Raw genomic sequence first — 23,780 nt, forward strand, 5'->3', positions numbered from 1 at the left:
TATACATACACATTAAATCCTAGACACATACTAAGTAACATACTAAGTAACATTCTAAATAACATACTAAGTAACATTCTAAACAACATACTAAGTAACATACTAAGTAACATACTAAGTAACATTCTAAATAACATACTAAGTAACATACTAAGTAACATTCTAAATACCATACTAAGTAACATTCTAAATAACATACTAAGTAACATACTAAATACAATACTAAGTAACAGACCAAATAAAATACTAAGTAACATACTAAGTAACATATCGGCACACACACACACACACACACACACACACACACACACACACACACACACACACACACACACACACACACACACACACACACACACACACACACACACACACACACACACACACACACACACACACACACACACACACATACACACGCAGCCAGCCCCCCATGGCCCTGCTCCATACTCTGTGTGTGAACAGATGAGGTAATACAGATAACTACATAAATATGAATATAATATAATACAGATGGGGCTTAGAGAGGCAGAAGAGTATACTGTTTTTCCTCTACCTCTCCTCTCTTCCTACTGACACCTCTCACTCTGATTCCTCCTCTCTTCCTACTGACCACTCTCACTCTGATCCCTCCTCTCTTCCTACTGACCACTCTCACTCTGATCCCTCCTCTCTTCCTACTGACCACTCTCACTCTGATTCCTCCTCTCTTCCTACTGACCACTCTCACTCTGATCCCTCCTCTCTTTTCTCACTGACCCCTCTCAGTCTGATCCCTCCTCTCTTCCTACTGACCACTCTCACTCTGATCCCTTCTCTCTTTTGAATGACCACTCTCACTCTGATCCCTTCTCTCTTTTGAATGACCACTCTCACTCTGATCCCTTCTCTCTTTTGAATGACCACTCTCACTCTGATTCCACCTCTCTTTTGAATGACCACTCACACAGATCCCTCCTCTCTTCCTACTTACCACTATCACACTGATCCCTCCTCTGTTTCAACTGACCCCTCTCACTGATCCCTCTTCTCTTTTGAATGACCACTCTCACTCTGATCCCTCCTCTCTTTCTACTGACCCCTCTCACTCTGATCCCTCCTCTCTTTCTACTGACCCCTCTCACTCTGATCCCTCCTCTCTTCCTACTGACCCCTCTCACTCTGATCCCTCCTCTCTTTCAACTGACCCGTCTCACTGTTTTCCCTCCTTTCTTCCTCTACTCTCCTCCCCCCTCTTCTAGACTCTATTTGTGTCCCCCTCTTTCCTCTCCTGTCTATATATATCTGACCTTTGTTCTGACCAGGCAGACAGAGTACTGCTCCTCAAATTGTCGTCTCTGAGCAGTAATCCCTGACAACAGGTGCTGAACCAACACACATCACCTCCCGGAAAAACACACACACACACACACACACACACACACACACACACACACACACACACACACACACACACACACACACACACACACACACACACACACACACACACACACACACACACACACACACACACACACACACACACACACACACACACACACTTGTATGAAGAAATTAACACACTGCCTGACTTTCACACAAAAACACTCACAAAAAAAGCAAGGGAAGCATTGGAGTCAACATGGGCCAGCATCCCTGTGGAATGTTTTCGACACCTTGTAGAGTCCATCCCCCAACGAATTGAGGCAGCCCTAGCCGATGTGTCGGCATTAGAATGTGTGAGAATAGAGCACTAGCCCAGGCTATAGTGCACTAAACCACGTATAATCTCCCGTGGACAGTACCTACAGTAAACATAACTGGTACAGTACACCTGTCGGCATAATATGGGATACGAGCAGCAATAGTTCTGGGGTTTGGGTTTTCATCACTGTTTATTTGGACATATCAGGATTGGGTGAAGGCGGTGCTTAAACTGCTTTACTTCGGCGGATGATAACCACCGGTGAAAATATCAGAAGGGGGTGGGAGGGATTGACTGAGATTTTCCTTTTGTGAGAGTGGAGACAAAACGGAAATCTCCATTTCTAACACACTTCCCACTAGAACCTAATCGAGCAGCTGACCAAATGACGTAACATTTTAGTTCTGGGTTAAGTGACATTAAACCACGACTAATTCAGTTAGGCGTTTGTTAGGCCACTAGTCCATGTTATGTCTGCCGTAGTAAGCAGGGCTGTCGGGGGGGTTGAGGGCTGATCGTGAGGCTGAGCCGTTGGAGGTGGAGGTGAGCTCCATGGTTGTCTGGATGATAGGGGGGCTGGCTGGCTGCTCTGCCCCACAGCGCTCCTCCTCAGTGGGCTGCAGAACTGTTGACATACTGGTCTCCATCCGGCTGGCCCGGTACACACTCATCTGGAAACAGAGATAATTGGGACAGAACTTAAAAATACACACTCATACTAGTAACTGAAAGGTTGCAAGATCGAATCCCAGAGCTGACAAGGTAAAACATCTGTCGTTCTGTCCCTGAACAAGGCAGTTAACCCACTGTTCCTAGGCCGTCATTGAAAATAATAATTTGTTCTTAACCGACTTGCCTAGTTAAATAAACAATACACACACCCAGAAAGAAGAGGGAATCTATACACACCTGGGTCTGTAGGTAGCGGGTGGACTTGAGTTCCAGTCCCTCGTAGGAGGCGGCAGGAACACACGGACACCAACAGAACACCTGCTGAAAGCCTGCCCTGAATCTGAACAGAAAGAGGGTTGAGAGAGAAAGAGGGAGATAGGGGGGAGTGAGAGAGAGAGAGAGATGGGGAGAGAGTGTGTGTGTGTGTGTGTGTGTGTGTGTGTGTGTGTGTGTGTGTGTGTGTGTGTGTGTGTGTGTGTGTGTGTGTGTGTGTGTGTGTGTGTGTGTGTGTGTGTGTGTGTGTGTGTGTGTGTGTGTGTGTGTATACACATGCCTGTTGTGTTTGCGCTTGTGTGTGTACCACAGGAGGCTGGTGAGGAGAGGACATATAATATTAATGGCTGGAATGGACTGAATGGAATGGTATCAAAGACCATGTGTTTGGTACCACTCCTATCATTCCATTCTAGCCATTAGTATGAGCCCATCCTCCACAATGAAGGTGCCACCAGCCACCTGTGGTGTGTACAGTCACCTACCTGTCATTGAGACAGCAGTAGATGATAGGGTTGTACATGGTGGAGCTCATGGCCAACCACAGGACAGCCAGGTAGACCTGCTGGATGTAGCGCCACTCAAACAGCTGCATGGGGTCAGGGTGGAACTGCTGGAGCAGGAAGTAGATGTGGTAAGGCAGCCAGCACACTGCAAACGTACACACCACCACGATCATCATCTTCACGACCTAGAGAGAAGGAGGGGTCGGTTAAAAGCAATTTAGGGATTTGCCTAAGAATATTCACTTAAGAGGTTCCCTGCTGTGTGTAAGAGTGTGCCCCTACAGGTATTGTGTTCTGCCTGTGAGCTTGAGTTTTTTTGTTTTACTTTTATTTAACTAGGCAAGTCAGTTAAGAACAAATTCTTATTTTCAATGACGGCCTAGGAACAGTGGGTTAACTGCCTGTTCAGGGGCAGAACGACAGATTTGTACCTTGTCAGCTCGGGGGTTTGAACTTGCAACCTTCCGGTTACTAGTCCAACGCTCTAACCACTAGGCTACCCTGCCGCCCCAAGTATGTATGTGTGTGTGTGTGTGTGTGTGTGTGCGTGCGTGTGCATTTGTGTGTGTGTGTGTGTGTGTGTGTACCTTGCGTTTGGCGATTAGCTGCTCTCGGTAGCGGTGGGTGGAGTCTCCAGGGATAGTCCCCGCCCACAGGGACGAGCCCACCACCAGGTAGGCACATCCCATAATGCACAGCGGCAGGAAGTAGTACAGCAACACCACAGACACAGAGTACCTACACAGACAGAGACACACACACACTAATGAGATTGTTAGACTGGGGTCTCAGGTCTCGTCTAGTCAACCCTGTTCTGATTTGATTCCTTATCTCTGCCTCCGAACATACGTACACACACACACAATGTCTGCTGATCCCTTATCAGTCTTGCTACAGGGAGTAGCGGCCCAGAAGATCAGCTCTCACTGAAAGATGTGAAATCAATTTACTGAGGAAGACAGAAGAAAGAGGCCTAAATCAAGCCCTAGCCCCTAACTCCTAACATCAGACGAACTACAGGGACTCCGCTGCTTTTGGAAATGACTTCATTCCCCTGAACACCTGAGACTAATGGTAATACTAAATAACACACACACACACACACACGGGGGAGAGCATGGGTAGATGGAGAGAGAGAAACACAGAGAATGAGTGATAGAGAGAAGGAGAAAATGTCGGGACAGAGAGAGAGAACTGTGAAACGAGTGAGGCTGGGATTCAATCCGATTGAGGGCTATAGGCATTACGACTTTTAAAGGGAATTTCAGATTGTACAGCATATGTAATGTTTTCCTGATAATGGGATCTCCACGAACGAGGGGAACATTGCCTTTAAAATTCGCAATGCTTATAACCTGCGATCAGATTGAATCCGGGCCTGAGAGAACTAGGAAAAAGTCAGGACCATAACGACAAATAATTAGTAGGGCTGTCAAACAATTCAAATAATTAATTGAGTTAAAGGCATTAGTTAATTGCCCTAAATGTGTCCCTAAAGAAAAATATATATATTTAAAAAGCAGTGCATTGAGTTACAGGCATACTATGCATTGAAGGGACGGAAACACCAAATGATCTACATGAGAATGTTTTAATAGCATTTTCACCATAAACAACACGCAAGACACTAATATAGCTACAGCTATTAATGCTCCTAATGCTTCAGTAGGCCTACTCCCTCTTATCAATGTTTCAGTAGGCCTACTCCCTCTTATCAATGTTTCAGTAGGCCTACTCCCTCTTATCAATGTTTCAGTATGTCTACTCCCTCTTATCAATGTTTCAGTATGCCTACTCCCTCTTATCAATGTTTCAGTATGTCTACTCCCTCTTATCAATGTTTCAGTAGGCCTACTCCCTCTTATCAATGTTTCAGTATGTCTACTCCCTCTTATTAATGTTTCAGTATGTCTACTCCCTCTTATCAATGTTTCAGTATGCCTACTCTCTCTTATCAATGTTTCAGTAGGTCTACTCCCTCTTATCAATGTTTCAGTAGGCCTACTCCCTCTTATCAATGTTTCAGTATGCCTACTCCCTCTTATCAATGTTTCAGTATGTCTACTCCCTCTTATCAATGTTTCAGTGGGCCTACTCCCTCTTATCAATGTTTCAGTATGTCTACTCCCTCTTATTAATGTTTCAGTATGTCTACTCCCTCTTATCAATGTTTCAGTATGCCTACTCTCTCTTATCAATGTTTCAGTAGGTCTACTCCCTCTTATCAATGTTTCAGTAGGCCTACTCCCTCTTATCAATGTTTCAGCAGCCCTACTCCCTCTTATCAATGTTTCAGTAGGCCTACTCCCTCTTATTAATGTTTCAGCAGCCCTACTCCCTCTTATCAATGTTTCAGTAGACCTACTCCCTCTTATCAATGTTTCAGTATGTCTACTCCCTCTTATCAATGTTTCAGTAGGTCTACTCCCTCTTATCAATGTTTCAGTATGTCTACTCCCTCTTATCAATGTTTCAGTAGGTCTACTCTCTCTTATCAATGTTTCAGTAGGTCTACTCCCTCTTATCAATGTTTCAGTATGTCTACTCCCTCTTATCAATGTTTCAGTAGGTCTACTCCCTCTTATCAATGTTTCAGTATGTCTACTCCCTCTTATCAATGTTTCAGTAGGTCTACTCCCTCTTATCAATGTTTCAGTAGACCTACTCCCTCTTATCAATGTTTCAGTAGGTCTACTCCCTCTTATCAATGTTTCAGTATGTCTACTCCCTCTTATCAATGTTTCAGTAGGTCTACTCCCTCTTATCAATGTTTCAGCAGCCCTACTCCCTCTTATCAATGTTTCAGTATGTCTACTCCCTCTTATAAATGTTTCAGTATGTCTACTCCCTCTTATCAATGTTTCAGTAGGTCTACTCCCTCTTATCAATGTTATAGTAGTCTACTCCCTCTTATCAATGTTTCAGTAGGCCTACTCCCTCTTATCAATGTTTCAGTATGTCTACTCCCTCTTATCAATGTTATAGTAGTCTACTCCCTCTTATTAATGTTTCAGTAGACCTACTCCCTCTTATCAATGTTTCAGTATGTCTACTCCCTCTTATTAATGTTTCAGTATGCCTACTCCCTCTTATCAATGTTATAGTAGTCTACTCCCTCTTATTAATGTTTCAGTATGCCTACTCCCTCTTATCAATGTTATAGTAGTCTACTCCCTCTTATCAATGTTTCAGTAGGCCTACTAACTCTTATTAATGTTTCAGTAGACCTACTCCCTCTTATCAATGTTTCAGTATGTCTACTCCCTCTTATTAATGTTTCAGTATGCCTACTCCCTCTTATCAATGTTATAGTAGTCTACTCGCTCTTATTAATGTGTCAGTAGACCTACTCCCTCTTATCAATGTTTCAGTAGGCCTACTAACTCTTATTAATGTTTCAGTAGGCCTACTCCCTCTTATCAATGTTTCAGTATGTCTACTAACTCTTATCAATGTTTCAGTATGTCTACTCCCTCTTATCAATGTTATAGTAGTCTACTCCCTCTTATCAATGTTTCAGCAGCCCTACTCCCTCGTATCAATGTTTCAGTAGGCCTACTCCCTCGTATCAATGTTTCAGTAGGCCTACTCCCTCTTATCAATGTTCTTGAAATTTAACACCTGCACCATAACCATGTCATAATATGTCATAAAAGCTGACATAACTTGTCATAACCTGTCATAATATGGTCATAAAACTGTCATGACCGACATACACCTGTAGTGACATATATTGCGTTATTTTATGGCTGGTTATGACACCTATATAAGAGTTTGGATAGAGCCAGTAAGAAAGGCATTTCATTGTACTAGTGCACATGCAGCGGTGTAAAGTACTACTTAGGTAGTATTTTGGGGTATGTGTACTTTACTTTACTATTTATATTTTTGACAACTTTTACTTTTACTTCACTACAGAAAATAATGTAATTTTTACTCCCTTCATTTTCCCTGACACCAAAAGTACTCGTTACATTTGGAATGCTTAGCAAGAAAGGAAAATGGTCCAAATCACACAATTATCAAGAGAACATCCCTGGTCATCTCTACTGCCTCTGATCCTCTGGACTCACTAAACACAAATGCTTGGTTTGTGAATCATGTCTGAGGGTTGGAGTGTGCCCCTGGCTATCCATAAATAAAACAAATATGAAAATGGTGCCATCTGGTTTGCTTAATATAATGAATTTGAAATGATATGTACTTTTACTTTTCATTTTGATTCTTAAGTATATTTTAGCAATTACATTTACCTTTGATACTTAAGTATATATAAAACAAAATACTTTTAGACTTTTACTAAAGTAGTATTTTACTGGATGACTTTCACTTTTACTTGATTCCTTTTCTATTAAGGTATCTTTACTTTTACTCAATTGGGTACTGTTCCACCCCTGTGCACATGACAATTAAAAACTTGAAACACACATCCTCTCTCACACAATCATACACACCCCACTCTTGCAAATGCAGCCCACCTTTGAAGCATCTCATTGAGGAGTCTATTCCTGTTCAGTTCGTCCTGTGCCATCTCCATTTGTGCATAGCCTAGTCAGTGGTCATGTTATCAGGTTGCTAGCTAGCTAAACAATGTTGTTTGTTATCAAACCAAAAAAATAGCGGCTCGCGAGTAGTTAAAAACGACCGGTGACATACGCACCAATCCGTGGAAGGAAAAACAGACGCAATTCACGGCGCCAAAACAAACGTACACGTTAACTTTGAAAGCCCTGAAAATGAGTAAAGTCAATTCTGAGTGAAGAACTTTTTAATAGCTAAACCGTCTAGTCTGTGTTTTTTAATTGCTGCATTGTTGACTAATGATATCAAACTGTTATCATTCATAGAGAAGAACTTATATTTCACAGTTTGGAACATGGCTGTCTAGGAAGTCTAGACTGTTAAAGATGGTTATTCATCTCTTTAATATATCATTGATTTGAATTGTCTTGTTTTCTGTGTGATAAATAAAATGCTATATATATAGAGAGATGATCACACAGCATCAATAAACAACACAACAAAACAGAAAAACAGTAATAACAATGCAATTAATGAAAGTCCTTGAAGTCCGAGGACCTCTGTCTAACAGAGGTTATTCATAACAAATAACCCCCACAGACTGAACACCTGTTATCTGTTTGGTTCTAAATCAGTCTCCTGACTAATAGAGGTTGGATAGATTCATGAATAAATCCACTAGGACGCTACATTACAAGGAGACAAACAGCAGAAAGACGCTCGGCCTATTCATCCAGAAGTTGGGAGACAGAAAAAGGATGTGAGTAGTGAATCAGATTCTACAGACAGAAAATAATTCAGTTTATTCTCTAATGTGTAGTGAACCTCCTGAAGATTACGCTTCCTTCAAACACCTTTGTGTGTGTGTGTGTGTGTGTGTGTGTGTGTGTGTGTGTGTGTGTGTGTGTGTGTGTGTGTGTGTGTGTGTGTCAGTACTCACATCTTTTTGAAGTCCATGGTTGTGTCATTGGTGTATTCAGGCCATTGGATGTAACAAACAGTCCTACCAGGCAGCTGGTCAGTAGCTGAGTAGTAGTACTGGGGGAAGGCCAATAGTAGAGCTAACACCCAGATCCCTCCGATCACTACACGGGTCTCTGCTGAAGACAACCTCTGCCTCAGGGGGTGGATGATAGCCATGTACCTGGAACACACACAAAAACACACACAAAGTGACTAGTTACACACATGTGGGATTTTAATTTTTGCACTAACTCTCTTGCACTGACTTTATGCACAAACATGAGACTCTACACACACACACGCACACGCACACACACACACACACTCATACACACACATTCATACACACACACGCACATATGCTCTCTCTAACACACACTCACACACTCACTTTCCCGTCATTGTTACTCATTATTCAGTGTGTATTTAATCCTCCTGTCACTATTTTGTTGTTGTATCTTTCTCTCTGCATTGTTGGGAAGGGCCCGTAAGTAAGCCTTTCACTGTTATTCTACACCTGTTGTTTATGAAGCATGTGACAAATACAATTTGATTTGATTTTAATTCGATTTTGACACACAGAGGTCAGTAATACACACACACACACACACACACACACACTGTAATACACACACACAGATATCAGTACTACACACACACAGATCAGTAATATACACACACACAGAGAGATCAGTAACACACACACACACACACACACACACACACACACACACACACACACACACACACACACACACACACACACACACACACACAGAGGTCAGTAATACACACAGATCAGTAATACACACACATAGTAATCAGTTATACACACACGCACACTGTTATACACACACACACACACACACACTGCTATACACACAGGCACATTACTGTAACACAGACACACATTTATATATACACACACGCTCGCTACTGAGGGGACACCAGGGGATACAGACATGGCTCCGATTAGTTTTACATTCCACTGGTTTAATTTAATTGGCAATTACTGATAGTTCAACTTCTTTAGCACAACAGCTACATTCTGGTGACAGATGGAGAAGAGACACTGCACTGTATGTGTGTTCCTCCAAGCTCTAATGAAAGGTAATCATGCAGAGTTGATGTGAGTGTATCTGATCCTTCTCCTCTCCTTCTCGCCTCCTCTACCCTCCTCTCCTCCGCGCCTCCTCTACCCTCCTCTCCTTCTCTCATCCTCTCCTCTCCTCCTCGCCTCCTCTACCCTCCTCTCCTCCTCGCCTCCTCTACCCTCCTCTCCTTCTCTCATCCTCTCCTCTCGTTGTGTTGCTTCACTGATGTGATTTACTTTTCTAATCAAGACAAGGAGATGGGGTGATGCCAAAACTATCATCTTCCTTTCTCTCTTTCTTCACCGTTTCTCTCTTCTTCTCCCTTTGCCCTTTCTCTCCTTAATCCCTTCCACCTCTTCTCCTCCTCTCTTCCTCTCTTCCCCTCTCCTTCCCTCTTGATTATCACCCCTTCCCATTTTTTCCTTCCCCCTCTCTCTCACTCTCCCTATCCCTGCCTCCCTCTCTATCTCTCGCTTTCTCTGCCTGTTGAGGTAAAATCGATCCTCTTCAGACACAGCGGTTTACAAACACACCTGTTGTTTACACTCCCGGGGAGCCTGGGGTCATCTGGGGGAAGGGCTGCTCTCTTTCTCTCTCTACTTCACTAATGCAAGAATGTTCAGATTGTTCTGACACACTGAAGAAAGGGGATCTGTGTTCTGACAGTGAACCCAGAATGATGGACGGTGTTGGAAGGATGGAAGGGAGAGGAGCAGGGATGATGTGAAGGAAAACGCAGCTCTCACACACTGAGGCTGTGGCGACATACTGATGACATTATATGAGAGAGAAGCAGGGTTGGAGAAGGGATCTCTACAGCATTTAGGGCCGCTTACCGGTTCCGAGCTATGGCAGTCATAGAGTAGATTCTAGTGAAAACAAACACACAGTAGAGTGCACCCATGCACGGACACACACACACACACACACACACACACACACACACACACACACAGCTCACCTTTCCAGTGCTATGGCGGTCATGGAGTATATGCTGGTGAAGACTGCTGCAATGGGGAAGAAGTTATGGAACCGACAGTAGCCCAAACCAAAGTACCACTCGTTATGGATGCTGTATGCAAAGTTTATCACTGTGTTGAAGGCAGACATAGATGCCTCTGCAAAGGCTAGGTTCACCTGGGAGGAGAAAGACAACGGACACACAAACAAGTTCACATTCACTGGTGATATTTTAAAAATAAAATACATTAATTTGGAAATGATTACATAACGTCTGTCCTAGCTCTCTCGTTCTTTATCATTTTACATGTGTTTGTTTACCAGGAAGTAGTTGGTCACGGTCCTCATGCGTTTGTGCGCGAGGATGATCCAGATGACCACCAGGTTACCGATCACCGAGACGCACACCATGCTGCAGTAGGCGATGGCCCAGAGAGCGATCTGCCAGATCGGCTGCACGAACTGGTTATATCCCTCTGTGTCGTTCAAACCGGAGCCGTTAGTGGCGTTAATGGAAAGGTAGTTATCCGTGGTGTTCAAAAACGAGTCCATCTTTAGATCGGATATTTTGTGTTGAAAGAGTAATAATCCAAATAGTAATAGCTAAAATAATAAATATTATATTTGAAGAATAAATAGAGATATTCCCAGTAGCCTAACCTTGTGTGATCGTTTCACAACAAAACCATCTTCTGAGGTTTAGCTTTGATGCTGAGGGTTATAAACCCCCAAATATGTTGATAGTAACCGAAAAAAGAAAGTGAATGGAATGTTGATCTGGGCGAATATCGCAGTAGTAAAAACAGTCTAGTTACTTTCTTCTGTTGACCGTCTCACTTGTCAGATGTACGCACTTCTCTCTCCCAAATGGACAAGAAAGTTTTGTAATTTGAGTTACAGGTGAAAAGCTTTGGGATTGAAATGGTCTTCGTTCTCCATATTCGTGTTTACTTTCCCGTTAACAGTAAACCTTTTTTCTTGTCGCGCACAGGCTGGGAAGGACGCACACTATGCGCTCATCACAAAGCCAAGCATTTGACATACCCATGCCGCACACAGACACTCGAGTCAAATACGCACGCGCGTAAAAGCCACAGCCACAGCCACATACACATACACATACACATACACACACACACACAACGAGGAATATGTTTGAGGTGAAGTGCATATATAAGAATGGTTTATGTATTATTTTGTGATTTCCCTCAGTGAGCAAGGTAAGGTGTAGATAGAGTCAGATGGAAATCTCTGAAATGTCTCTCTTTCTCTCTCTGGAAGTAGTGTTTTCTGCATCTATGAAATAGCCTATGGTCTTTTGAGTGGGTCACATTAATCGATGCCCTTGCCTGCAGTCAGACATCTGGAGTTCAGTCTGCTATTTCAACTCTTTCTCTTAATTTCCTCTCTCCCTATGTTGCTCAATTTATCTCTCTGCAATGAACACGATGGGAGACAGAGAGCTGGTTTCAAGCGCAGGGCGCAGCAGGTGTTTGTTTGTAAAGGACCACAGGAGGAGGCAGGTAGCTGGGTCCAGGGTCAGGCGGAAGGTCATACACAGGGGGTCCAAAAAGGCAACAGTACAGGCAGGGAAACGGCTAGTAACGTCGTCCGGGAGATCAGGCAATGGGTAGATAACAGGAAATCCGATAAAGTACAGACAGGGAATAGGCTAAATGTGTCGTTAGTGAGGCAGGCAAAAACTATCATACACGGGAGGATTCAATTACGGGAAGAACAGGGGCCTGTTGCACAAAAGTAGAATTAAGACATCCGGGATAAATGACTCAGCTGAGCTCAATGAAGCCAAAACATGTGCGTCCAGGCTTAATTGGTTGCACAAAGACCAAGCCAGGATGAGCAGACACGGATTCATTAAGCCAGGTGAAACCAATCCTGGATAGGTGCGCGCTCACGGCTCACTCAAATAGACCCCGCCACAGATCACAGATTAACTGATTTACCATGGCAACTAGAGCCGCGTACTTTTCCCCGTCGGAAGCACAAATCCTCATGGAGGCATACGAGGAGGTAAAAGATATAATTAAGAAGAAAGGCAACACCGCCACAGTGATAAAGCAAAGAGAAAAAGCGTGGCAAAGTATTGCAGACCGCCTGAATGCGTAAGTAGTGCACAATTACACACTCACCGCTCCGCTGAAACATCACAATTACAATTCAAATATTTAATTCACATCTCCAAAAATGCAGTTGTACTGTAATTATGAAACGGTTCATTTTTTTTATTGAAATGCACTGCAGATATGAGTGAAATTGTGTAAAGTAACTCCATCACACTGTATAAAGCTATGATAAAATTTTTGATATTTTTACTGAAAACAAGACAAAAATACCAAGTAATTTTTTGCAGTGTGACTCCATTAAGTGTGTGTGTGTGTGTGTGTGTGTGTGTAGATTAAACATGAACGGGCCAAAACGGACATGGCAGCAGGTCAAAATCAAATACAAGAACATTCTGCAGAATGGTATGGTCCCTGACTAATATTTAACAAAGCACAAGCATATATTGTACCCAGAAGGTGCCTGCTCACACATTGTCTGTACTGTTTTAGCAGTGAAAAAGAATACCCACAGACATGGCACGGGTGGTGGGTCACCAAAGGCTGACCTTACCCCAGCAGAGGACATGGCCTTGGAGCTAAATAAAGGCAGGCCCGTCTTAGAGGGGATCCCTGGGGGGAAAGAGACGAGCATAGGTTCCTCCCAAGATGCCACCCGCTTCATTCAAGGTATGTCCTTCCATCTCTACATGGGATACAACCACATTCATATTGAATCAATTTGGACTGTCTGACTTTGGTTTACCTATTGCCTTGCAGTGTCTGGCAGCACTGTGTTCCTGTTAGAGCCACCAGCACAAGCACCAGACGATGCTGATCCAGTGAGTACTCCATCAAAGGCATACTGTAGGCCTGGCATGTCTTGTCTACTAGCTTCAATATGAATCCGATTAAATGTGATAGGGTGAAGGCCCCAGTGCAGCAGCAACAGCACATGATGGAGACGATGATGAGGAGGAGACCATCTCTCTGGATTCCAGAAGGCATGAGGTATCATGTTAAGACTGTGAAAGTACTATTTACTCTACAATGGTGAGGAGTCCTCATCAAAATCAAAAAATCTAATTTATTTTACAGGACCCAGATGCTATACAGTGGGAAAACCAGCCTGGCAACATAGTGCGTATTAATAAAAGGACACCACATCCTGCCAAATTCCAGCTGCGCTAATTGTATTGTGTTCACAGAGCTCACAAGCTATCAGAAAGTTGTATGGCAACCACCTCCGGTGCCAAATAGAACTGGCAGACATAGACATTCAGTACAAGAAGAAAAATATGGAAAATCTTGCACTGGAGTTCGAAATAAAAAAGAGGACAATTAGGAAACTGGACCTTGAAATAAAAAAACTTGAGAGGGAGGTGAGATATGCCTTCAATGTACACTGTATGCTAACTGTAACACAAATGTATTAATCATTATTTTTCTTTCCTCCCCCAGCTCCAAGAAGATGACACAGCTCAAAATAAAAATTAGGTATATTCTCGTAAAGTCAAGTGAGCCATGACATATGAGCTCTTATTGTGAGCACACAGGACGGTGGCATCTTTCTAAGGTTTTTTTTATTTTCCCAGCAATCAGTACAACCAAGTCATCGTTATAAGGCATCGCCCTCTTTTGCCCACCCCCCCCAGCACCAGGTGTGGCCACTAGCCTATATGAAGGCCCAAAATTGTGTGTTCCTTTCTGCTCTGACAATGGCATGCCCATTCGTGCGAGATGTGGTGGATGAAGAAGCACTTGTGCTGAGGAGAGCCTTCAGGTGAGAAAGGGTCTTCAGGGACCGGTTGGACCCACTGGCCTTCCCTGATGACCATCTATATGAAAGATACAGGTTTTCTGCAGATGGCATCAGGTATCTATGCAGACTACTGGGTCCCAGGATTAAGCACCGCACTGCACGGAGCCATGCACTGAGTGTGGAGCAAATGGTTTGTGTGGCCTTGCGCTTTTTTGCTAGTGGAGCCTTCCTGTACTCAGTGGGGGATGCAGAACAGCTGAACAAGGCCACAATTTGCCGCACAATAAGGAGTGTGTGTCTGGCTATCAAAGCATTAGCAGATGTCTTCATCTCCTTCCCTGGCCACAGAAGACTCTGTGACATCAAAGAGGAGTTCTATAGGATTGCAGGTAAGAGGATCTACAAATTACAGGACAACTGTTAACACATAGTAGGATACTCATTACTTTGTGTGACAGGTTTCCCCAATGTCATTGGTGCAGTGGACTGCACACACATAAGGATAAAAGCCCCCTCAGGTGCCCATGAGGCCGATTTTGTGAATAGGAAATCCTTTCACAGCATTAATGTTCAGGTGAACATAACTTTTTGATATTGTCCATTGACGAACACTCTGCATTGCCAGTGATGTGCATTGATTGGTGTAATATTCCTCATCTTATGATTTCAGATGGTCTGCAATGCTGACTGTGTGATCAGCAATGTTGTGGCAAAATGGCCTGGCTCAGTCCATGACTCCAGAATCTTTCGGGCCTCTGAAATCTATCAGTGCCTATCACAAGGTAAGCCACACAACCCCTATTTATAACCATCATGGCTGTGTCAAGAATATCACTGTGTTTATGAGGTAGTAATGATGAGATTTTGTGTTGACAGGTGAATTCTCTGGTGTGTTGCTGGGAGACAGGGGGTATGGCTGCCAGCCTTTTCTCCTGACACCTTTCACAGACCCCCAGGAAGCACAGCAGGCCTACAACCATGCCCATGCCAGGACCAGGGCCAGAGTTGAAATGACCTTTGGCCTCCTGAAGGCACGCTTTCACTGCCTTCACAAATTAAGGGTCAGCCCTGTTAGGGCATGTGATATTACTGTGGCTTGTGCTGTCCTCCACAATGTGGCCTGCCTGAGGAAGGAGAGGGCCCCCAGAGTGCCACCAGCCATGGACTGGGACAATCCGGCAATCTTCCCTGATGACGACAGTGGTCGGCTGCTGAGGGACCAATATGTGTTGAATTATTTTAGTTAGTATGTGTGCTTTCAATTTTGGTTAAATATGTCCTGCGGTGGCAGAGGAATTTGGGTTTTTTTGGGTTCGTTTTTTGACAAATTTGGCCTCTTATGATGTTTGTGCGGTATACTGTGTGTAATACAAGGCTGCAGGGAGGCTACTGCATCCATTCATTTGTCTGTTCAGTTGATGTGTATGGATTTGTCCTGCATTTATTTTAGTGTGCAGACATGCAGGGTGTGTTATACACATTCAAAGGTCTGTATATGTATCATTTTGTATAATATGCTTAGATTCTGTGCTTTCCATCTTGTAGAGTCACTGTGACTTCAGTTTTGAAAGGAGCTGATGGTTTACCTGCTTTGTTTTGTCCTTATTCAATAAAGGAACATAATGTTACACATTGTGTTTTTATATTCATATGGAATGTGTATTTGTTTATATGACAGAGTACTAGGGCCACACTGAAGAAAAAGGATAAAGTCATAAATTTATGAGGCTGGTTCTTTCTGCAGAAAAGCTACATATTGTTTTTACAGTTTTGATACTTATGACAATGTGATACTTAATATTCTGGCACATCAGCATGTCTTTGTTTATGAAACCATACTGAAGTACAATTTCACGAAATGCCCCACATCTGTCATTTTAACAACTGTCCTCCTTTAAAACAACTGGTTACAATATTATGACTTGTGTTTTTCCCCTCTGTGGCCCTAATATTCTAGCATTTTATATATAGCCTTATAGTCTATGGGAAACTGTAAATTATCTAATGATAGCAACATCATCTAAAAATCATTTTTTATCCAAAATCATTGAAATTAATGATCACAAACGTTTAAATAACAGTGGGTCTAGTTATATGTGATAACAATGTATAGTGAGCAGTGAAATAACTATTGGTTTCCATTTGTGGTGACTGCTGACTGACATTAGGGATGAGATTAAATAGATCCTGGAATTTAGCCTGGTCTGGAGCAGGCTAGCTCCACAGAATAAATCTCCATGGTAATTTATACCATAACATATCCTCCTGCCCCCTATCCATCTTTAGTGCAACCGGATTACGGATCAATTGAGCCAGGATCACCAAGATATCCTGGCTTAATCCCTTATCCTAGTTTTGTGCAACAGGCCCCAGCTCTCCAAATAGAAGTGTGTCACAAAACAAACAATAGCTCACAATGATGGGGTGCAAAGAACTGAACTAAATAGTGTGTGATAATGACATACAGGTGTGTGAGCAGGTGGTCAGAATTCAGGTGATTGGGATCTGGAGAGTGAGTGTGAGCTGGAAAGTGGGCTGGAAAGTGAGCTGCGTTCAGGGGATCTACGTGCTTGAGAGTGCGAGTTGGAAGCAGAAGTTACACTCTCATCCTCCCTCCAATCATTCTCCTCCTCTTTACCAGAGAGAGTAAGCATCATTAGGAAGAGTGGTCTGTATAAGTTCCCTACATAAATATTCTGATGTCTGGATATCAAGGCTGGGGAGATGTCAAGCCTCATTTACAAGACAGGGGCTGCATTACTATTATATAGTAACATTACTCTATTCTGTCTCTATCTATCCTCTCCCTGCTCACTCTCTATCCTCATTTCCTGTCACTCAGTCGGCACTCAGTCGGCTCTGTCGTCTCTCTCTCTCTCTCTCTCTCTCTCTCTCTCTCAATTAAATTAAATTCAATTCAATTCAATTCAAGGGCTTTATTGGCATGGGAAACGTGTTAACATTGCCAAAGCAAGTGAGGTAGATAATATATAAAGTGAATATATAAAGTGAAATAAACAATAAAAATTAACAGTAAACATTTCACACACAGAAGTTTCAAAACAATAAAGACATTACAAATGTCATATTATGTAAATGCAAATTATTATTATGCAAATGTCATACTTGTAAATACAGTGTTTTAACAATGTACAAATGGTAAAGGACACAAGATAAAATAAATAAGCATAAATATGGGTTGTATTTACAATGGTGTGTATTCTTCACTGGTTGCCCTTTTCTCGTGGCAACAGGTCACAAATCTTGCTGCTGTGATGGCACACTGTGGAATTTCACCCAGTAGATATGGGAGTTTATCAAAATTGGATTTGTTTTCGAATTCTTTGTGGATCTGTGTAATCTGATGGAAATATGTCTCTCTAATATGGTCATACATTGGGCAGGAGGTTAGGAAGTGCAGCTCAGTTTCCACCTCATTTTGTGGGCAGTGAGCACATAGCCTGTCTTCTCTTGAGAGCCATGTCTGCCTACGGCGGCCTTTCTCAATAGCAAGGCTATGCTCACTGAGTCTGTACATAGTCAAAGCTTTCCTTAATTTTGGGTCAGTCACAGTGGTCAGGTATTCTGCCGCTGTGTACTCTCTGTGTAGGGCCAAATAGCATTCTAGTCCAATGTGTCAAGTAATTATCTTTTTGTTTTCTCATGATTTGGTTGGGTCTAATTGTGCTGCTGTCCTGGGGCTCTGTAGGGTGTGTTTGTGTTTGTGAACAGAGCCCCAGGACCAGCTTGCTTAGGGGACTCTTCTCCAGGTTCATCTCTCTGTAGGTGATGGCTTTGTTGTGGAAGGTTTGGGAATCGCTTCCTTTTAAGTGGTTATAGAATTTAACAGCTCTTTTCTGGATTTTGATAATTAGTTGGTATCGGCCTAATTCTGCTCTGCATGCATTATTTGGTGTTCTACGTTGTACACAGAGGATATTTTTGCAGAATTCTGCGTGCAGAGTCTCAATTTGGTGTTTGTCCCATTTTGTGAAGTCTTGGTTGGTGAGCGGACCCCAGACCTCACAACCATAAAGGGCAATGGGCTCTATGACTGATTCAAGTATTTTTAGCCAAATCCTAATTGGTATGTTGAAATGTATGTTCCTTTTGATGGCATAGAATGCCCTTCTTGCCTTGTCTCTCAGATTGTTCACAGCTTTGTGGAAGTTACCTGTGGCGCTGATGTTTAGGCCAAGGTATGTATAGTTTTTTTGTGTGCTCTAGGGCAACAGTGTCTAGATGGAATTTGTATTTGTGGTCCTGGTGACTGGACCTTTTTTGGAACACCATTATTTTGGTCTTACTGAGATTTACTGTTAGGGCCCAGGTCTGACAGAATCTGTGCATAAGATCTAGGTGCTGCTATAGGCCCTCCTTGGTTGGTGACAGAAGCACCAGATCATCAGCAAACAGCAGACATTTGACTTCGGATTCTAGTAGGGTGAGGCCGGGTGCTGCAGACTTTTCTAGTGCCCGCGCCAATTCGTTGATATATATGTTGAAGAGGGTGGGGCTTAAGCTGCATCCCTGTCTCACCCCACGACCCTGTGTGAAGAAATGTGTGTGTTTTTGCCAATTTTAACCGCACACTTGTTGTTTGTGTACATGGATTTTATAATGTCGTATGTTTTACCCCCAACACCACTTTCCATCAGTTTGTATAGCAGACCCTCATGCCAAATTGAGTCTAAGGCTTTTTTGAAATCAACAAAGCATGAGAAGACTTTGCCTTTGTTTTGGTTTGTTTGGTTGTCAATTAGGGTGTGCAGGGTGAATACATGGTCTGTTGTACGGTAATTATGTAAAAAGCCAATTTGACATTTGCTCAGTACATTGTTTTCATTGAGGAAATGTACGAGTCTGCTGTTAATGATAATGCAGAGGATTTTCCCAAGGTTACTGTTGACGCATATTCCACGGTAGTTATTGGGGTCAAATTTGTCTCCACTTTTGTGGATTGGGCTGATCAGTCATTGGTTCCAAATATTGGGGAAGATGCCAGAGCTAAGGATGATGTTAAAGAGGTTTAGTATAGCCAATTGGAATTTGTTGTCTGTATATTTGATCATTTCATTGAGGATACCATCAACACCACAGGCCTTTTTGGGTTGGAGGGTTTTTATTTTGTCCTGTAACTCATTCAATGTAATTGGAGAATCCAGTGGGTTCTGGTAGTCTTTAATAGTTGATTCTAAGATCTGTATTTGATCATGTATATGTTTTTGCTCTTTATTCTTTGTTATAGAGCCAAAAAGATTGGAGAAGTGGTTAGAGTCTTCTTCAATTACATTGAGCTGATTTCTGACATGCTGTTCCTTCTTTTTCCGTAGTGTATTTCTGTATTGTTTTAGTGATTCACCATAGTGAAGGCGTAGACTCAGGTTTTCCGGGTCTCTATGTTTTTGGTTGGACAGGTTTCTCCATTTCTTTCTTAGATTTTTGCATTCTTCATCAAACCATTTGTCATTATTGTTAATTTTCTTTGGTTTTCTATTTGAGATTTTTAGATTTGATAGGGAAGCTGAGAGGTCAAATATACTGTTAAGATTTTCTACTGCCAAGTTTACACCTTCACTATTACAGTGGAACGTTTTACCCAGGAAATTGTCTAAAAGGGATTGAATTTGTTGTTGCCTAATTGTTTTTTGGTAGTTTTCCAAACTGCATTCCTTCCATCTATAGCATTTCTTAATGTTACTCAGTTCCTTTGGCTTTGATGCCTCATGATTGAGTATTGCTCTGTTTAAGTAGACTGTGATTTTGCAGTGGTCTGATAGGGGTGTCAGTGGGCTGACTGTGAACGCTCTGAGAGACTCTGGGTTGAGGTCAGTGATAAAGTAGTCTACAGTACTACTGCCAAGAGATGAGCTATAGGTGTACCTACCATAGGAGTCCCCTCGAAGCCTACCATTGACTATGTACATACCCAGCGTGCGACAGAGCTGCAGGAGTTGTGACCCGTTTTTGTTGGTTCTGTTGTCATAGTTGTGCCTAAGGGGGCATATGTGGGAGGAAATGCTGTCACCTCCAGGCAGGTGTTTGTCCCCCTGTGTGCTGAGGGTGTCAGGTTCTTGTCCGGTTCTGGCATTTAGGTCACCACAGACTAGTACATGTCCCTGGGCCTGGAAATGATTGATTTCCCCCTCCAGGATGGAGAAGCTGTCTTCATTAAAGTATGGGGATATAGGTAGCACACAGGAGGACATTTTTCTCTGTTAAGATAATTTCCTTTTGAATTTCTAGCCAAATGTAGAATGTTCCTGTTTTGATTAATTTAATGGAGTGAGTTAGGTCTGCTCTATACCAAATTAGCTCACCCCTGAGTCCCTTCCCTGTTTCACACCTGGTAGTTTGGTGTATGGGACTACCAGCTCTCTGTAACCTAGAGGGCAACCAGTGGGTCCGTCTCCTCTATACCAGGTTTCTTGCAGGATGACAATGTCTGTATTACCGATTTCTTTTGTGAAGTCTGGGTTTCTGCTCTTTAGGCCAAAGGCAGACGACCTCAGGCCTTGGATATTCCAGGATGATATAGTGAAGGTTTTTTGTTCCATAGAGTGTCCAATGTTGTTGGTCGTGGTTTGTCCTCAGGCCAGTAAGTGTGAGCAGAGCCTGCTGAGCATCTGGTACATGCCATTGGCTTGGGCGAGTGTGAGAGTGTTTGGGACTGTTTGCCCGCTCACTACCTGGGCGTATGTGTGGCTTCCATGTTGAGGCCCTCTTTGCGGGGGTGGGGTGCATGGGGTGGGCAGGAGTGGCATAGGTCTGATCTGAGGGGGCCTAAATGGGGTGTGGGCATGGTTGACGTGGGGGGGTGTTGATTGGTTGGGGTGGGGGTGTGGATGTGTCTGGGGGTGCTGTGGTCTGGATGTAATTCCTCTTGGCGTGGGTTCTCTATGTGTAGGTCCAGGGGGGGGGGTCCTGCAGGTCTGGGAGGGTGTCTCGCTGGTGTGGGTGGGGTGTCTATTGATCTGTTGCTCCTGTGTTGGGGATACGTTTGAGAGCGATGTCCTTTAGAGTTCGGGCAAAGGTGGGCACTGCTGCCTTGTAGAGGTGGACCTGGTCATAGAGGCTGTTCAAGTCCAGGGTGGAGTGGTGGACCAGGAAAACATTTGGTTTTGAGGCACAGTCACGAGAAATACTTGCGTTTTTCCCGCTGTATTGTGGCAGGGTGGAAGTCTTTTCCTGGTAGCAGGGTGGAGATAACCACTTGTGCGTTGGGGAAAGTAGAAGAATCCTTTCAATCACTCCCTTCAGTGCTGTGGCCACCCTTTCCTGCTGTGCTCTCAGGTCGTTTGTGCCTGTGTGTATTATTATGTGGCTAGGTGAGCATAGTTGGTCCTCAGACAGAAGGTCGAGGGCACGCTGGGTGTTTGGACACCAGAGTTTAGACACACTGTGTTTGGGAAAAAGTGTTTTTTCTTCTATATATTTCCCATTTGAGTCCATAAGTAGTACAATCTGTGTCTTGTGTTTGTCCTCAGTGGGTGTGGGGGGGTTGTCAGAAGGGCTATCAGGGTGGCTGACAGGGGGTGCTCAGAGGGGGTGAGAGCCGCTGGGCTTGGGGTTCTTCATTTGTCTGTTCTGCTGCGTTGTCGACTCTATGGTCAGGGTCTGGTGTGGACTGTTCTGCTGTGGTGTCGAGACTTTTGTCGGGTGCTGAGGTGGGCTGTTCTGCTGGCATCTCTGTGGGGGTGGCCACCTCTCTAGTGGGTTGTTCTCTGTCACACGCCGTCCCCCTCAACCTCTCCTCTACCAGCAGTCTGATCCTCTCCTCTAGTGCTCTGTTCTTCTCTTGATCCTGCTCTTTCTCCTGTTGAAGTTGTCTCACCACTGTCCAGAGTGCAGATATGTCTCTCTCGAACTCCAGCATTCCGGGTCTGGTTAAGGGGGTGTTGTTGTGCTGGACTGTTGTCTGGGTCTGTGCTGACTGAAGTGTAATCACCTGCTGTTCTAGCTCCACCTGCCTTACCTCCAGCTGGGTGAATTTGTCCTTCATTTCAATGAGGGAGTGGTAATCTGTGCTGGGAGGTTGACTCTCCGCTGGGGGCTGCTTGTCTGTGGGGTTACATAATGAAGAGGTCTGGTCTGACCCGCTCGGGGTGGGGGTATCTTTATCAAGGGAGAGCTTCTCCTGCTGGGCTAATTCTTTGATTAGGCGAAAGTCCAGCTGAAACTGTTTGGGGTTACCCTGTACCATTACTGCTGATGTTCCCATTTTTGTAACAGTCAGCAAAAAGTGTCTCTTGATTTTCCATAAGGAGCTTCATTTTGTAATCTTTTCTTGCCTTATCATTCTTTACATGCAAAGGGTACTGTATTTGAATTACCTCTGAACAGCGGGAGGCAGCTTCCAAGGCCTCTCCATTTGGTTGGGGTAGACTGTGTGACTCTCCTGCCATTGTTGGGCTAATGGGCTTTGACACCTCTCACTTGACACGTCAGTGCTAGTTGAAGCTGTATCAAGCTTGGCAGAGTTATGTTAGAATTCAGTCCTTATAAAGTAATGTTGTGTATTTTTCTTCTTGGCTTTTGGAAATAAAATATAGTTTCAGACTAAACATTACTCACTCAGTTCCAGGTTGGATGGTGTTTTCAGGTTTCTGTTGTTTTCCAGAGAATTTGCTGTATAGAGTAATAATCCTTGGTAGTTCTGTAATTCCGTCCAAAATCAGGTTGTAGGTTTTAAGTTTGGATTTGAAGTAGGGGTTATGTTGTAGAGGGTAGAATCCAGTATGTGTTCCTGACAAAAAATCCAAGTTTATCTAACTCCTAATCTATCTTTTTTTAAGAAAATGCTGAAAAATGCAGGAGTTCATCTGATCCTGACCTCTGCTCTGCTCTGCTCTCTCTCTACCTCTCTCTCTCTCTCTCTCTCTGTCTTTCTTACACACACCAAACAGAGTTATCATCAGAATGTACAGCAGGGAAATGGAAGCCAATTTCACCTACTGCTACTCAACTATTCAGAATTACAACACAATCCACCTTGAGAGAGGGGAGGTGAGGAGAGAGGGATGAGGAGAGTGGGATAGGGAGAGGAGGGAAGTGTAGGAAGGAAGTGTACTGGAGGAGAAGAAAGGAGAGGAGGGGTAGATGAGGGCAGTGGATGAGAAGAAGATGTAGGATCTTAATTTGATCACCCTGTTGCAGGAGAACTTTCCTGTAATGCAGAACATTTAAACACCAGTGTATTTGAGGTTTAACAAAAGGCTTCTGAAGTTTGTAATTTCCACTTTTCCACAAATTTCAGACTTGATTTTTATTTTTATTATTATT

At 43.4% G+C, this 23,780-nt stretch overlaps 1 protein-coding gene across 1 annotated transcript; it reads right to left on the bottom strand.

Moving 5' to 3' along the window:
- Positions 1-672: 672 nt before the first annotated feature.
- On the bottom strand, positions 673-11,714 carry LOC110523399 (substance-P receptor). Its single transcript, XM_021602066.2, has 7 exons — positions 10,998-11,714; positions 10,678-10,853; positions 8,600-8,803; positions 3,726-3,876; positions 3,118-3,323; positions 2,597-2,699; positions 673-2,358 (listed from the first exon to the last, which is right to left on the bottom strand). Exons 1-7 carry the CDS (start codon positions 11,226-11,228, stop codon positions 2,146-2,148), a joined length of 1,284 nt encoding a protein of 427 aa, XP_021457741.2. The 5' UTR covers positions 11,229-11,714; the 3' UTR covers positions 673-2,145.
- Between the last annotated feature and the right edge of the window lie 12,066 nt (positions 11,715-23,780).

The sequence above is a fragment of the Oncorhynchus mykiss genome, chromosome 5 (assembly GCF_013265735.2).
Source record: "Oncorhynchus mykiss isolate Arlee chromosome 5, USDA_OmykA_1.1, whole genome shotgun sequence".
NCBI classification, from domain to species: domain Eukaryota; kingdom Metazoa; phylum Chordata; class Actinopteri; order Salmoniformes; family Salmonidae; genus Oncorhynchus; species Oncorhynchus mykiss.